Source organism: Dendrobates tinctorius, unplaced genomic scaffold (assembly GCF_039654945.1).
Source record: "Dendrobates tinctorius isolate UK_male_01 unplaced genomic scaffold, ASM3965494v1 ptg000177l, whole genome shotgun sequence".
In the NCBI taxonomy this organism is placed as follows: domain Eukaryota; kingdom Metazoa; phylum Chordata; class Amphibia; order Anura; family Dendrobatidae; genus Dendrobates; species Dendrobates tinctorius.
The window spans coordinates 6,250,679-6,265,778 of NW_027361844.1; the positions used below are offsets into that span (position 1 = coordinate 6,250,679).

General features: G+C 43.2%; 1 protein-coding gene across 2 annotated transcripts in view; it reads left to right on the plus strand.

The window, feature by feature from the left end:
- HAUS1 (HAUS augmin like complex subunit 1) overlaps nucleotides 1–14,666 on the plus strand; it is a 50,415-nt gene extending 35,749 nt beyond the window's left edge. For both annotated transcript variants that reach the window (XM_073551513.1, XM_073551514.1), the window contains exons 3-9: nucleotides 6,281–6,416; nucleotides 7,120–7,254; nucleotides 7,402–7,525; nucleotides 8,868–8,933; nucleotides 9,383–9,454; nucleotides 10,713–10,760; nucleotides 14,270–14,666. In XM_073551513.1, coding sequence (XP_073407614.1) covers nucleotides 6,281–6,416; nucleotides 7,120–7,254; nucleotides 7,402–7,525; nucleotides 8,868–8,933; nucleotides 9,383–9,454; nucleotides 10,713–10,760; nucleotides 14,270–14,350 — 662 coding nt within the window. In that variant the 3' untranslated portion in view covers nucleotides 14,351–14,666. The remainder of the gene's footprint in view (nucleotides 1–6,280; nucleotides 6,417–7,119; nucleotides 7,255–7,401; nucleotides 7,526–8,867; nucleotides 8,934–9,382; nucleotides 9,455–10,712; nucleotides 10,761–14,269) is intronic.
- Nucleotides 14,667–15,100: the final 434 nt, after the last annotated feature.

Sequence of the window (15,100 nt, forward strand, 5' to 3'; positions counted from 1 at the left end):
TGCTAGCTGCCTCCAGTCTGATCTTGCGCCCCTCCCATTGGCCTTGCAGGTGGCCGCAATCAGGTCTACCTGCCCATACTTTGTAGGCTTAGCCCGGTAGTGACATGTTTGTCCAAAATTGTAGAATGGTGGCCCAGAAGTGGCTTATGTACGGTAGAGCAGGGACCCATCAGGGGAGGTCGCCTTGCCGTGGTTGATGGGCTTACATGAATTGGCCAATTTGTGCACTAAGAACCTTCATTTTCATCTTACTGTAAGTGTTAAAAAAAAAAAAAAAAAAAAAAAAAAAAAATTTTTGAAAATTTTTTTGAGGATTGTCTAAATTGAATGGTTTTAATGTTTTTCTGTGTTTTCACATGGCCTAGATTCATGTACATGTGCTGCTGTATCCTTTTTCCTCTATATTCTGCAGTTTTGCAGCTTGCGCGTGTTCACACTAGGAGGTGCGGGTCGTTTTTTTTTGTATGTATGTGTGTGTGTATATATATATATATATATATATATATATATATATATATATATATATATATATATATATATTACACACCGTATATACTCGCGTACAAGTCGATTTTCAGCCCATTTTTTGGGGCAGAAAGTCCCCCTCTCGACTTATATGCGAGTCATATACGATCATACTCACCCCCCCGGCGCATCTCTACAGCTCTCATGCTTCTCCCTTGGTACCGCTCATTAAAGGAAGAGCTGCCGGAGACCGTGAGAGAAGCAGGGGGGGCTGCAGAGACCGCGCCAGGAGGGGGTAAGTATATACAGTATTCACCTGTCCCCGTTACAATGCTGTTCGCCGCTTTGTCCTCCCGCGTCCTCTGTCTGTGATGATCAGACAGCAGAGGGCGCGATGACATGGTTAGTGTGCGCCGTGCCCTCTGCTGCCTGAACATCACTGACAGAGGGACCTGGCAGACTGCAGCAAGCAGCGTTGGAACGGGGACCGGTGAATATCGCCAGTGCCGAGGCCCTGAGCCAACGGTGACACCGGCACCTGTCCCTCATAGCGCGCTGGCGTCCCTGCCTGCTCAAGGCCCGACACCTGGCCCCCAGCAACGAGAGGTATGTACATTTTTTTTTTTTTTTTTTTTTTTTTTTATTTGCATCAGCAGCATATGGGGCATAATGTATTGAGCATCTTATCGGGGCATAATGTATGGCGCATCATATGGGGCAGCATATGGGGGCATAATCTATGGGGCAGCATATGGGGGCATAATCTATGGAGCATCTTATGGGGCCATCATGAACTGTATGGAGCATTATATGGGGCTCCTGATTCAATATGGATATTCAGAAACATTTAACCTATTGATGTCTCAATTAATTTTACTTTTGTTGGTATCTATTTTTATTTTTAAAATTTACCAGTAGCTGCTGCATTTTCCACCCTAGGCTTATACGCGAGTCAATAAGTTTTCCTAGTTTTTTGTGGCAAAACTAGGGGGGTGTCGGCTTATACATGAGTATATACGGTGTGTGTGAATAATAATAAATTAATATTATCATCCCATAGAAAACTTATGGAGGGAGTTGAAGCTCTGAGTTGCCAAGTGGCAGCCTCAAAATCTTAATGATTTAGAAATGATCTGCAAAGAGGAGTGGAACAAAATTCCTCCTCACATGTGCGCAAGCCTCATCAACTGCAAAAAAAAAAGTCTGACTGCTGTGCTTGCCACCAAGGGTTTTGCCGCCAAGTATTAGGTCTTTTTTGGCAGAGGGATCAAATACTTAAATCTCAAAAGAAATTGCACAACAAATTTTTGGGGTTCAATATTTCGTATCCTTGTGATATTGAAAAAGTTTGGGGCTAAAACAAAAGTTTTGCATGAAAAATATATTTTTTCGCAGATCAACATGGCATCCGCATACCATTCCCTCAAAGTTTGTGTTTCAAAACGTCACTCCTTCCTTTCCAAGCCCTATTGTCCAGTCAAACAATAGTTTCCCCCAACATATGTGGTGTCTACATGCTCGTGAGGTTAATAAACTTCTTGAATTATGGTTTTAAGCACCTAGAGGGGTGCAGTTTTTAGAATGGTGTCAATTTTGGTTATTTTCTGTCATATTGACTCCTCAAAGTCATTTCAAATGTGAGTTGGTCCTAAAAAGAAAAAGAATAATAATTTGTAATTTTAGTTGGAAATTGCTGGTCAACTTTTAACCGTTATAACTTCCTAACCGAAAAGTATTGCTTCAAAAATCGTGCTGATGTAAAGTAGACATGTGGTAAATGTTATTTATGAACTCTGTGTGACATATCTCTCTGATTTAAGGTCATACAATTAAAAGTTTAAAAATTTGCTAAATTTTCACCAATGTTCCGATTTTTTTTCACAAATTAACGCAAGCCATATTGAAGAAATTTTACCGGTATCGTGAAGTACAATGTCACGAGAAAACCTTCTCTGAATCGGTGGGATCTATTGAAGTGTTCCATAGCTATTACCTCAAAGTGACACTGATCAGAGTTGTAAAACCTGGTCATGAAGGTGAAAACAGGTGCAGGGTGACGGGGTTAAATTATTTGAGTTGTAATTGTTGGTCTGGTCATGAAGTTGAAAACAGGTGCAGGGTGACAGGGTTAAACATTGGAGATTTTGACAGGTCAGATATTTACAGACATAACAATACCACATATGTTTCTTAATTTCTTTACATTTTGTACTAGGAAAAAGGGTTGACTTTAGACTGTTTTTTCTATTTTATACTTTTTTTTTTCAGTACTATATAATATAATATACTATATAATGTAATCCTATAGTATTACAGTAAATAGTGTAAATGATGGTCTCCTATTAGTCCAGTCTGTGGATGAACTTCACAGGAGTGCCAAGATGGCAGCCATGCAGGCCTTCACCGTTCCTCTGACGGCCATTGTGACCCATTTCACCCAGTGATGAGTCCAGGGCTGTGGAGTCGGAGTCTGAGTCGTGGAGTCGGAGTTAGTTTTGGTTGGAGTCGGTAGAAATGTACCGACTCCGACTCCAGCTTTAAAAAAAATGTATTAATATTTCATAATTGAACTTTCATATGAATTTTATAAATGTTACTCAAATATATGTTCTATCAAACTATGAACAACAGTGATAAGCAGTTCTGCTGGAGATAGAGACATTTCTTACTTCTTGTGTGTCACTGTTCTCCACTGCCCTTATCTAATCTTATACTTGGTTAACCTCATGCTGCCCCAACCCCCCTACTTACAATGTATGAAACTGAAAGTGAAAATGTGTTGCAAATTCTTAGTAGTAAAGCTCCTCCTCTAGACTAGATCATACTAGGTGTGCGCCTTCCAAGCATCTCACAGCTGCCTGCTATTCAGAAGAGGAAGACTGTAAGAAGTATTATCCTTTCAACAAACTTTGCATCAGTTAACTGTGAGTACATGAGGAATAATAACAGTATTACTGACCACTATATCAGTTGTACGACCTGGCAATAATTTTGTACAATTGTTTTTAGGAAAAACAATTGTCATTTGGATTGTGAATGCAGAATTAAAAACCTGAGACTGTCAAAGAAGCATCACATTAAATCAGCTGTATTTGAACATTTCACCATCACTCAAGATAGAAAACATTATGTCTGTCAGTGTATGACAAATGATCCAGACGAAAACAAATGCTGTGAAGCCAAGATGAGTGCATATTCAGGCAAAGATAAAAATGCTCCTACCAGAGCTTCTAATCTAAAGAGACATTTACAGCGCTTTCATCCAGAAGTACTGAAAGCAGTGGATGAGAAAGACTGCATCCAAACCAATGAACCAGTGCCCAGCTCTTCCAGCCAAACAAAGGAGCAGAGAACTTTGCAGCCATCAGTTGCAAGATATTTTGTCAGTGACAAAGTTACTGTGACAATGACAGTAGATACATTTAAAAAACAGATCATAGAGCTTGTTGTAAAGGATAGTGTGCCTATTTCATTATTTTCACGACCAGCTTTTATGTGTCTGAATGGGGAAATGGCCCGCAAGCTTGGTGTTTCTCTGGAGAGAGAGAGAGTATTAGAAAATTAGTAATCAAAGAAGCTTTTAAACAAAAGGAAGAACTTAAAAAACTCTCAAGGGACGCTTTTTGTTTCTTAAAAGGGATGCCTGCACACGTCACAGAGTGAACTATTTTGCCATCAATGTCCGATTTGTTTGTGACAAAAATGAAATAGTTACCAAGACATTGGCCGTAAAAGACACCAAAGCTCATCACACCAGTGAGTTTCTCCAGGTCTTGGTGGAAAAGGTTCTGCAAGACTATGAACTTAAAAAAGAGCAAGTTCTTTCTGTCGTAACTGACAATGCTTCAAATATGATAAGTACTATTAAGCTAATGAATGAGAGTAATGATGGTGACCAGCAGCTAGAAGAACATTTTGGGTCCACAGACACAGAAATGTTTGAAATAGAGGAACACAGTATTGTAAATGAGGAGCAAACTGAAGTTGCTTCAGATGAACAGCAACATGATAGTTTAGATGATCTTGTTGAAACTGTGTCAATATGTTCTTTCATTCATCACATGCGCTGTGTTGTGCATACGCTACAGCTGGCTATAAGAGACAGTCTGCAAGAAGGACATGCTGCTGCACTGATTGGCAAGGTGAGAAAATTGGCTACTGTTGCCAGAACCCCTAAAGTTGACTCAATTTTGAAGAGACGTGCTGGAAAAGGGGCAATTATTGATCAAGCCACACGATGGGGCAGTACTTAATGATTCAGCGCTTGGTTGAACTGAAAACCTTTCTTGTAGACATGGCTAACCCTCAACTGACGCTAAATGAAAGTCAGTGGAATCAGGTGACTGAGCTGGAAAAATTGCTAGAGCACCCATTTACAGTGACTAAAAAATTACAAGCAGAGGACTTAACTCCAGGTATTTTCTTAAAGGAGTGGAAGAACCTGATGTTTCGCCTGTCCCAAAGAGGAGGGTTAATTGCAAGTGGCATTGCTACATGAATGAAACGGAGAGAGGAGCTACTATTACAAAAAAACATTCTTTTGGCAGCTGTTTATGTAGACCCAATGCATCGGATTCTTCTAGATGATCAACAGCTAAGTAAAGCAAAAGAAGCTCTGTTTGAAATAGAAATAAGGATGAAAGGGTTGCAGAACAGTCAGGAGGAACAAGAAGAATTTGGTCGTCCTGCCACATCTTCACCCTCATCAACTGATGAAGAATTTAATTTCGAAAACTATTTGGATCACAAGGACCGTGCAAAGTGTTCCCGCATAGAAGAAGAGTCATCCCCATCAAGGAACACAGCCAGTACATTTCAGCAGAATTTTTCATGTGCACTAAAAGAAATTGAGAAATTTGACCGTTCATCAAAAATAACAGTGCAACAAGCGATTCCTCTGTATCCTGACATTGTCAGAGATGTTGCCCGAGTGGTTACTGCTTTGCCACCAACACAAGTTAGTGTAGAGAGGTTGTTCTCTGCTCTCAAAATAATTAGATCAGATTTGAGGGCATCCATGAAGGAGGATCTGACAGAGGCAATACTTTTTCTGAGGACAAATTTATAGATTTCTTCTTAACTGCATAAAAGTGTTTATTGCATATTTACTTACAGTTTATAAAAGTTTATAAAAGTTATTTGCTATATTCTATTTGTATTCTAATAAATGTAGTTTTTGCTCTAAGTGGTCTGATTACTTATATGATGGTGAGAAACTGAATAAGCACGATGTTTAATATTTTACAACAGTAAATTTGTTGTTATGAATTGGCCATTTATGAAGGAGTCTGAGCCGGAGTCAGAGCCTGATAAAATCCAGGAGTCGGAGTCGCAACTGTGGCTTACCGACTCCACAGCCCTGGATGAGTCACTGGCGATCGCTCCCATTTAAATGCTTCCATCGGCTCAGGTCACTGCTGTTACAGGCAGATGCTGGTTATGAATTACAGCCAGCATCTGCTCAGTAATTAAGCACCAATTTTGTCCTTGGTCTTGAGTGGTAATGCTCTTACTTAGTGCTGATTGTATGTATGATGTGCAATTGCTTTGGTCGATTGGGTCTGTTCTCTGGGAACTTTCACCGGTTTCTCCATCACAGCAACAAAACCTCATTCACCTGAATAAGCTGGCAAATGAGCCGCTGTGAAGGCAACCCAATGCAAAGTCAGCGCTGCGGCCCCTAATTTCAGGATCAGTGAGGTCCTGTGAATCATTTCCCAGCCATATGGCCTCTCATTGATCCTGGAAATGTTTATTTTTTAAATCCTCTGCCATCTAATGGATCGTTCCTATATATTCTGTCTTATTCCTCCAGCTCAAAGCATACAGAACCTTCTGAGAGAGAGTCTGGGCCCCTCCTATGGTGACCTGTCTCGTATGGGCAACACTTACCTTAATCAGCTAGTAGATGGCTGCATGACACTAGAAGTAAAGGATTCGTCACTGTGCAGGTACAAGTGGTTGTGGGGGTGACTTGTACTTCATCTGCTATTTAATTACAGAATGTGCAGTTGCTGTGCGCTTGACTGACCTTGTGCGGATTCTGTGTACTTCTATAATCACATAGGCAAATGTGTGATGGAATGGTTGATACTCCTAAAACTGCAGCTTTATGCTTCAGAGCTACATTCATAATTCTGCTGACCTAAGAATAAAAGTACTTGTCGTTACGGATGATCTTTGAGAGCCAGCTGTTGAGTGCATACATGAGGAATTTCACTATTGATGATCATTATATGATTTGTATCCTGCATTTTCCAAACATTTCCCCTTTGTAGGCTCTACTTTTAATTTTCAGTTGTGTCTGAGCTAGTGAGTGGTGAATAGCAGCTATGATGTCTCCCATGCACAGTACACAAAGACTTGAGGGATTCCTGCTCTCCTGTCTCTATATAGAGCATGTTAAGAGGCCATTATACAGCAGTAGTGAGTAATGTAGCTGTGAATTATGGTTGAGATAATACATTCGAAAGTAGTAGCAATTGGACTAGAAAACCTAGATTCTTGTGCATCTTGGCCACTTGCTATTCGCTCCCTGCGATGCTGCATAGTGAATTCTTCAGTCTCGTAGGGTGGCCAAAAGTTTGTCTCACTCCAGCCTGAATGTTACTGACAACATTGATGTCCTGTCTCCCCACCCCCAACACCCTCCAGTTATATTCCTGCTGTCAATGAGCTGAGTGCCGAACTGGTGGCAATTGAGTCCGGAAATCAAGAGTTGGAGTCAGAGCTGAGAAATTTAAAGAAGAAATTAACAAATGCCATACTGATGGAAAAATCACTGAAACAGTAAGTGGTCTTCAGAGATGTGGCCGAGTTGCTGTAGATATTGTCCAAAATGGAATCTGCACTTAAATCTGCCATGAAATGGTTAAAGCAGCTTTCATCTGACAGTTTTATTTTCTCAGGTTTTTTTTTTTTTTTTTTTTTAAATAGGGATCTCAAAAAGGCGGAGGAGCAGTGCAATGTGGAGAAAGCCAAAGTAGAAGTTAAAGTACAAAACCTGAAAAAACTAAAAGTTAAATCGGAGGAATATAAGTACAAGATCCAAACTGCTAAGGTTAGCACAGTGTCCCTCTGATAAATCCTGTCTTAAAATTTTAGGTTTTTAAAAATATTAACACCGCGTCACTACAGCTGCGGTCACATTCCGATGCAGGAAGTACAGAATTCAGTGGAGGACCCTCTGGCACTACTAGTTGCGTTGAGTCCTCTGTCAGGTTGGTGTGCTCTGGGCATTAGTGACATTGCGTCCTTAAAGGATTATTCTCTTAATGAATGGGTAATGTCTAACTGTATAGCAATACAAGAGATGTTGCAATTTACTGCATGTTCAAATTTTCAGCCGTTCTTCAGTTATGAATATTTTCTTTTGTTTAAAGCTCATTGACTTGGGGTCGACCACCGCTGCTAGACCTGGAAAACATGCCCAGTGCTTACAAGCTGTTCTCTATTACACTTGTAAGCGCTGCTTTGAAACTGGCCAGGGTCGCTGGAGTGCAATGTTGCCCTCCTATTAATGTCCAACCAGCTAGACGACAGCAGTGGTCGGTCTCCAAGTCAATGACCTGTAATAAAAAAAAAAAGTTAATGTCTCAAATGGCTGCAAATTTTAATGAACAGTAAATTGCAAAATTTCTTGTTTTTAGAAGAACTATTTGGTATTGTCCATCTATGAAGATGGGGGGGGGGGGGGGGGGGGGGACGGACCCTTTTACGTGGGTTGCGCCAGCTTGAGGTCAGTCTGCGTTCACTGGACGTGAGTGCAGACTTTTAAATCCTTCACAGCACTGCGAGTGGCCAGGCACATGATCGTATGTAGTCAATTTTCATAATTTCACCCACATTCCGACTAGAGGTGCCTGGCCTTGCTCAATTCACTTGTATTGAACGAGATTGCGCATGTCTAGTCGGCACGTGACCTCATGCATGCAAATCGCGGACTTGCAGTCATGTGACCACTTGGCACTGGAAAATCCTGACAGCATGCCCTGTGCTCTGAAGATTCAAAAATCTGCAGTGTCAGAGCGTGGCTCCAGAATTTAACCTCAAGCCTGGTGAACCCCTTTTATGGTGCTCTTACACTGCATTTCTTTTGTGCATTACCCAATGCATCATGGAAACCCCCAGTACTTATGCCAAGTGTATCCATTGGGTCTTTCACCCTATGGAAAATGTCCATTTGGCCTCTCTTACACTTGTGTCTCTTTTTATACTTAAGTCTGTTGTGCTGTTCTATACAGTGGCATACTGTATACAGCTCAGTATAAAATATGGAACCTGTGGGTAGATATAGTTACAGAGGCATCTGTATACATCTAATATTTGGTCAAATAATTTTTATACGCCTATTTAGTAAATTTAACTTATGTGAACCAATATAATACGCAATTCTTCTGTAGGATGAGTTGTCAGCAGCGAGGATGGAGGACTCGTTAACTCATCGGTCTCTGGTGTCTTTGTGTGAGGTAGGTATTTGCAATGTGATTTGGGGGGTTTACAGGAGATATTGAAGATTTTGTTGCTTAAGGTACTGTCACACTTAGCGATGTACCAGCGATCCCGACCAGCGATATGACGCGGTCAGGATCGCTGGTACATCGCTAAGTGGTCGCTAGTGAGCTGCCACACAGGCAGATCTCACCAGCGACATCGCTGGGGACGGGGGTCGCTACTTACCTGTCACACCAGGCGATCCTGCGTCCTCCCGCCCGGCTCCACGCGTCGCTTGTCGTCACAGCAGGAAGCGCCGCAGGAAGCTGACGACGAGAAGCCGTCCTGGACGTTCTTGCGCGATCAGCGATAACCAGCGGGGGGAGCGGGTCGTAGGTAAGTATCAGACACAGCGATATCGCTAGCAATATCGCTTAGTGTGACAGTACCTTTACTGACTAATTGTCGGTTCTTATCTTCGCAGTCACTGACAGAACTCCAGGAGCAATCCACGGCCACAAAGGAGAAGCTGAAGTCTTATCTGGACTTGGCTCCTGTAAGTAATGTTTTCTATTTGCTGGCTTCTCTGTTGATTTACTTGATAATGACCAAATGCTGTAAAATTAGAGCACTTGGTCCTCGGTTTTAATTGCACCCGTTTGTAAATTTGCAGTGCCAGAGTAAATCTTCTACAATCTTAGAGGAGCAGGTCGGGTTCCCGGCTAAACAGAAGATAGAAACGGTTAATTGCCAATTCTGTCTTTTGCCTGTATCATAGCAATAACTGAGCGCTATACAGTGAAGAGAAGGATCCGCACTACCGATGCTTCTTCTAGCACCATGTGATCGAATTGTCACGTTGCGTGTCTGCAAGCATAGTTGTTGTGTTCTAGCAGACAAATTGGATATAGACATGACTATTAATCTGGAGAATTGATTAAACAGGTTATTTGATGTTAAATGTGAACAATAAAGCATTGAAGGAAACCAAAAACTGAGTCAAGTGGGAGAAAAATACATCTGAGGAAATTAAACAGGAGCTGTCACCAGGGCAAAGTGGCTCTTATTTTATTCCCACTGTTCTCTGTATTCTGTATTTTTACTTTTTAAAAATTTGCCATTTAGTGTAAGTTTTTATGGTTTTGACTACGGGGGCATGGTTTACATGGTTCTTCTGGGGTGTGTCATTAGGCTGCACAATTACCTTATGAGTCACGGCCCCCTGGATGAAGACCAAAACAATCAGCATAAAATGAAAAGTCCCATATCTCTGGAACCTTGTGTTCGTTTTATAAAACGAGGAAAACAAAAACTTTGGAACAGTGGGGTGCCAAATTTGGCCACTTTGTACCTGGTGACAGCTCCTCTTAAATTGTTTGGTGCGGAGTGTTTTGTTTTTTTTTTTTTTTTGTTTTTTTTCTACTCAAATATACAAAATAAAAAAATTGGTTTAGCATTAAATTATTTTTGTTTTCTGTTCACATTTAACACCAAATAAAATTTTAATTAAATTTCCAGGTTATTACAGTCACGTGCATACCCAATACCCCACAGCTCTGCTGTGCCGACAGGCACGCGACATTTGATCGCTGGCTCTCATTTGTCGCTCATACAGCCACAGCAGTAAAGTTAAGGCGTCTAAAATGCAGATGGGCAAAAATAATAATTTGGCTTGATTTGACACGGAGAAGCTGTCAATCACAATACTATCCCACCCACATTCAGCTTTAGAGGGCAACACATTGGTGCCCTTTTGAATTGTTTCAGCGTCGCTACCACTACACTGTTGTCTCACCTGAATTTTTATCTTACAGAATCCTTCTCTGGTGAAAGTGAAGATCGAGGAAGCAAAGCGAGAGCTTGTAAGTAGTAATGTTATCCATGTTAGAAAGCTACCTCAACAGACACTTATGAGCAGCCAAGTGATGACATGAGATGTCACCTTTTTAATCTATAATAATAAATGCCCTAAGCAGCTTCCGGTTGTAACAACTTCCGTCCATTTGTAACCGGTGACGTCACCGCACACCTCTTTCCATGTTAACCCTCAACACACCACTCCTCCTCAACACACACTCCTCTCACCTTTCACCATCTCCACTCACGTCCACTCACTCTTTCACTCCACATACGACCGTTTCTCTCACTCTGTCTCTCATACTCACGCCGTCATCGCCGCTGATCCACGATCCCCGACATCTTCTTCCGTCGGCGCCATCCTGGATCCAGACGTCCTCCACGCCGGCGACATGTTATTGCGGCGACGCTATTTTGGATCGGCGAAATCCCGCGATACTCAAGATGGCGTCGCCGCAAGAACATGTCGCCGGCGAGGACGACGTCGGGATCCAAAATGGCGTCAACGAAAACTCGTGAGATTTCGCCAACGCCATTTTGGATCCCGACGTCGTCCACTCCGGCGACATGTTCTTCCGGCGACGCCATCTTGATTATCGCGGGATTTCACGATACTCAAGATGGCGTCGCCGGCGTGGACAACGTCTGGATCCAGGATGGCGCCGGCATAAGATGATGTCGGGGATCGTGGAGCAGCGGCGATGACGGCGTGAGCATGAGAGACGGAGTGAGAGAAGGGGTCGTATGTGGAGTGAAAGGTGAGAGGAGTGTGTGTTGAGGGTTAACATGGCAAGAGGTGTGATGCTATCGCATCCTCCCGATGCGATAGCATCGGGCCATAATCTAGTAGTTTATATAGACTAAAGTTTTGTGACGCAACAGCGATCTCACCAGCGAGATCGCTGTGTGTGAGAGGTATCAGCGACCGGCCCCCCTGCCGGGTATCGCTGATTGTGCTCGAATGACCTGGGCATTTTTTTGATGGTCTCCCGCTGGCCAGCACGCATCGTTGTGTGTGGCAGGCGGGAGACCAGCGAGCTGGAGCTGGTAACCAAGGTAAACATTGGGTTTCTAAGCGCCGCACGGCGCTTAGAAACCAGATGTGTACATTGGATACCAGGGAGCTGGTAACCAAGGTAAACATTGGATTTCTAAGCGCGGCGCTTAGAAACCAGATGTGTACGTTAGATACCAGCGCGCTGGTGCAGGGAGCTGGTATCCAAGGTAAACATCGGGTTTCTAAGCGCCGGGCGGCGCTTAGAAACCCGATGTTTACCTTGGTTACAGGCTCCCTGCACCAGCGCGCTGGTATCTTAACGTGCACTGCGGGTAACTAAGCGACGTGCGTCGCTTGTTACCAGCGTGTCGCTGTCCTGATCGCTGCTGAGACCTGCCTGTTTGGCAGCTCACCAGCGATCATGTAGCGACACACCAGCGATCCTGACAAGTTCATATCGTTGTCGGGATCGCTGGTGAGTCGCTACGTGTGACGGGGCCCTTAAAGGTGTTTCCTAGAGGAATAACCAACTCTTATCTATTTGATGGGTGATCATTTGCTGATTGCTGGGGGTCTGACCTCTTGGTGTCCCACCAATTATAATAAAAGGACTCTGCAGCTCCGCTCACTTAATTGTCTATGGAGTGATGGCAGAGAACAGCGATTGGTTATTTTTGGTAAATGCGTTGATAAATAATCTGGATTGTTTGGGAAATCACTTCAACCCCTTCCCGACCAGTGACAGAGTATGCGTCATGAAAGTCGGTGCCAATCTGACCAATGACTCATATCCTGTGTCATGACTTGAAAGCCCCCTTGCGGATCGGGTGACCAGGGTCAATGAAAGGTCACCCGACCCGCAGGTACACGGGGCCTTGTACTTCACCCCAGGGGGTGTTGCTTCGCCCCCCCCCCCCGTGGCTGCAGTCGCCCTGATTGGCTGTTTCACTTCCAACAGCCAATCAGAGCGATAGTAATATTTCATCAATGAAATTTGATGAAATATTACAATCCAGCCATGGCCGTTGGGGGTGGAATTGGGGTTGGAATTGGGGTTAGGGGGTGTGTTGACGTTAGGGTTGGAGTTAGGCTGAGTTCACACGTGGCTTTTTTCGCGTTTCCACGGCGGTTTTAATCGCGCAATTTTGCTGCGAAAATGTGAAAAATAAGCATCCCATGCATTCCTATGGGATTCCGCAATACTGTGCTAATGCTGCGGTTTTTACAGTGGCGGAATTGCTTCGTGGTAAACGCAGCATGCTCATTAATTTCGCGGAATCGCGGCGATCCCGCACCCATAGGAATGCATTGTTCTGCTTACTTTCCGCATGTGGCTGTGCACACCATGCGAAAAGTAAGCAGAACATTTGCGGATGGTACCCACGGTCTGGAGGAGAGGAGACTGTCCTCCGGGCTTTGGGTACCATATCCCTGTAAAAAAAAAATAGAATTTAAAATAAAAAATATTGTTATTCTCACCTTCTGACGTCCCGCGCAGCCTTCCCTCCTCTCTCCACGCTCCCGGTCCCAGTAAGCCTTTGCGAGCGATGACGTCCGTTCTCATGGGATCGCGAAGTCTCGCGGCGTCCTCGCGAATGACCGCGAAACGTCGCGATCCCGCGAGAATGGACGTCATCGTGGTAATTGTCGCAAAGGATTACTGGGACTGGGAGCGTGGAGAGAGGCGGGAAGGCTGCGCGGGACGTCGGAAGGTGAGAATAACAATATAAGGCTGTGTGCACACGCTGTGGATTTTGCTGCGGTTCCGCAGCGGTTTTGGCCGCTGATGAGGCGTCAGCTGATGAGGCGTCCCCACAGGATAGGTCCCAGTTACGTTAATCACCTTATTGCGGCTGCTGGGCACACATGAATCGGCCAAATTATGCACTAAGCATTCTCATTTTTTTCATATTTTCTAGGGCAGTAATGCAATTCACATTTCATGTTTGCATGCTATAACTATACAGAGTGCTACTATATTTTATTAATACAACTGAAAAAAGCATACCATTTATCAACAAGGCCGATGATAAATGTTAGATTAGGGCTTTACCTCTGTTTCCCATTCTTTCTCGCCAGTATGTCAGCAGTGTGGAGCTGTGGCTGATATGTACAGTCATTTTACACTGAAGCTGCTAAAATCACAAGATGTACTTATTTGTGCCTGGCATTCAGCTCAAAATGATATATGATAGGAACATTGGGAGTTGTTACTTGCTCTAAACCAAATGTTAATACTGATGCCATTCCTGGTGATGCTGATTGGCAGAGTGATAAGAAATGATTTCCTTTCAATTCCTTTTCAGCTGGATGCAAGTCACAGTTCACTATATATTCTAGTGCTGCTAGTGGTTGCATAGTATCATATATTATCCATGGGTGCTTTACAACGTGCCTCTGATAATCCTGTGTTTATGGGGACCTGAAACTCATTTTATCGACATTTATTGCAGAATCATGTTTTCAGCTCTTTCACTTTTTTTTTTTTTTTTGCATACATATAAATGTTTATTCTAGAAAGCGACGGAGGATGAGCTGAACACTAAGGTGGACATGATGGAGTTTGTGTTACCAGATCAGAAGAGACGACAGACATAACCTTCTAAAGTGAGACGAGAACTGCACGTTCCTGGTCAGGTTTAGATGTGGCACCAGCAACCTCTGATTGCAGCATCACTTAATTTTACAGCAGTCTGAGGCTGTTACAAGCTGCCATTGGAAGAGAACAGTGAGGAGGCAGCAGTGTTAAGCAGTCCTCCAACTTTAGTGGGTAAACCTAAGTGTCAGCCATTGTTATCCGCAAATATGGAGGTTCTTGTCTGTTGGGTAAATCAGATGGATAAATTTTTCTATGGTAGAAGATTGTATATTCTGTAATATTGTTTGTGATGTGTATTAAATTGCATTGAAACCAGTTTTATGCATAGTTGTAATCCTTTTGGTGGACAGCAATGGACACTGAAGTGATGACAAGAGAAGTCACATTTTTAATATGTGGTAAGTTGGTCATGCATGTAATTGGGGGTGAGGGGGGGTTTGGTCGCAAAAATCTTTTTCTCCATAGAAGCAGAGGATAAATTTGGGGTTGGGGTTTGAACCCTATCTCCCGTTGTTTCTCACCAGTATGGCTGTGGTAACATAGTGACTGTCTGCCAGCTGAAGAGGACATATGAGAGGAGACTGTCACTTAGTTGCTCTCAGCCGATTGTTACTGCTGACACCATTCCTTTTGATGCTAACTGGCTGAGAGCAGATAAATGACTAAATGGATATTCCTACAGTTCTCCTTTTGCAGTCATAAGTGGACAGAGGAGCAGGTAGCTGCCTTACAGATCTACAAAACCAGAA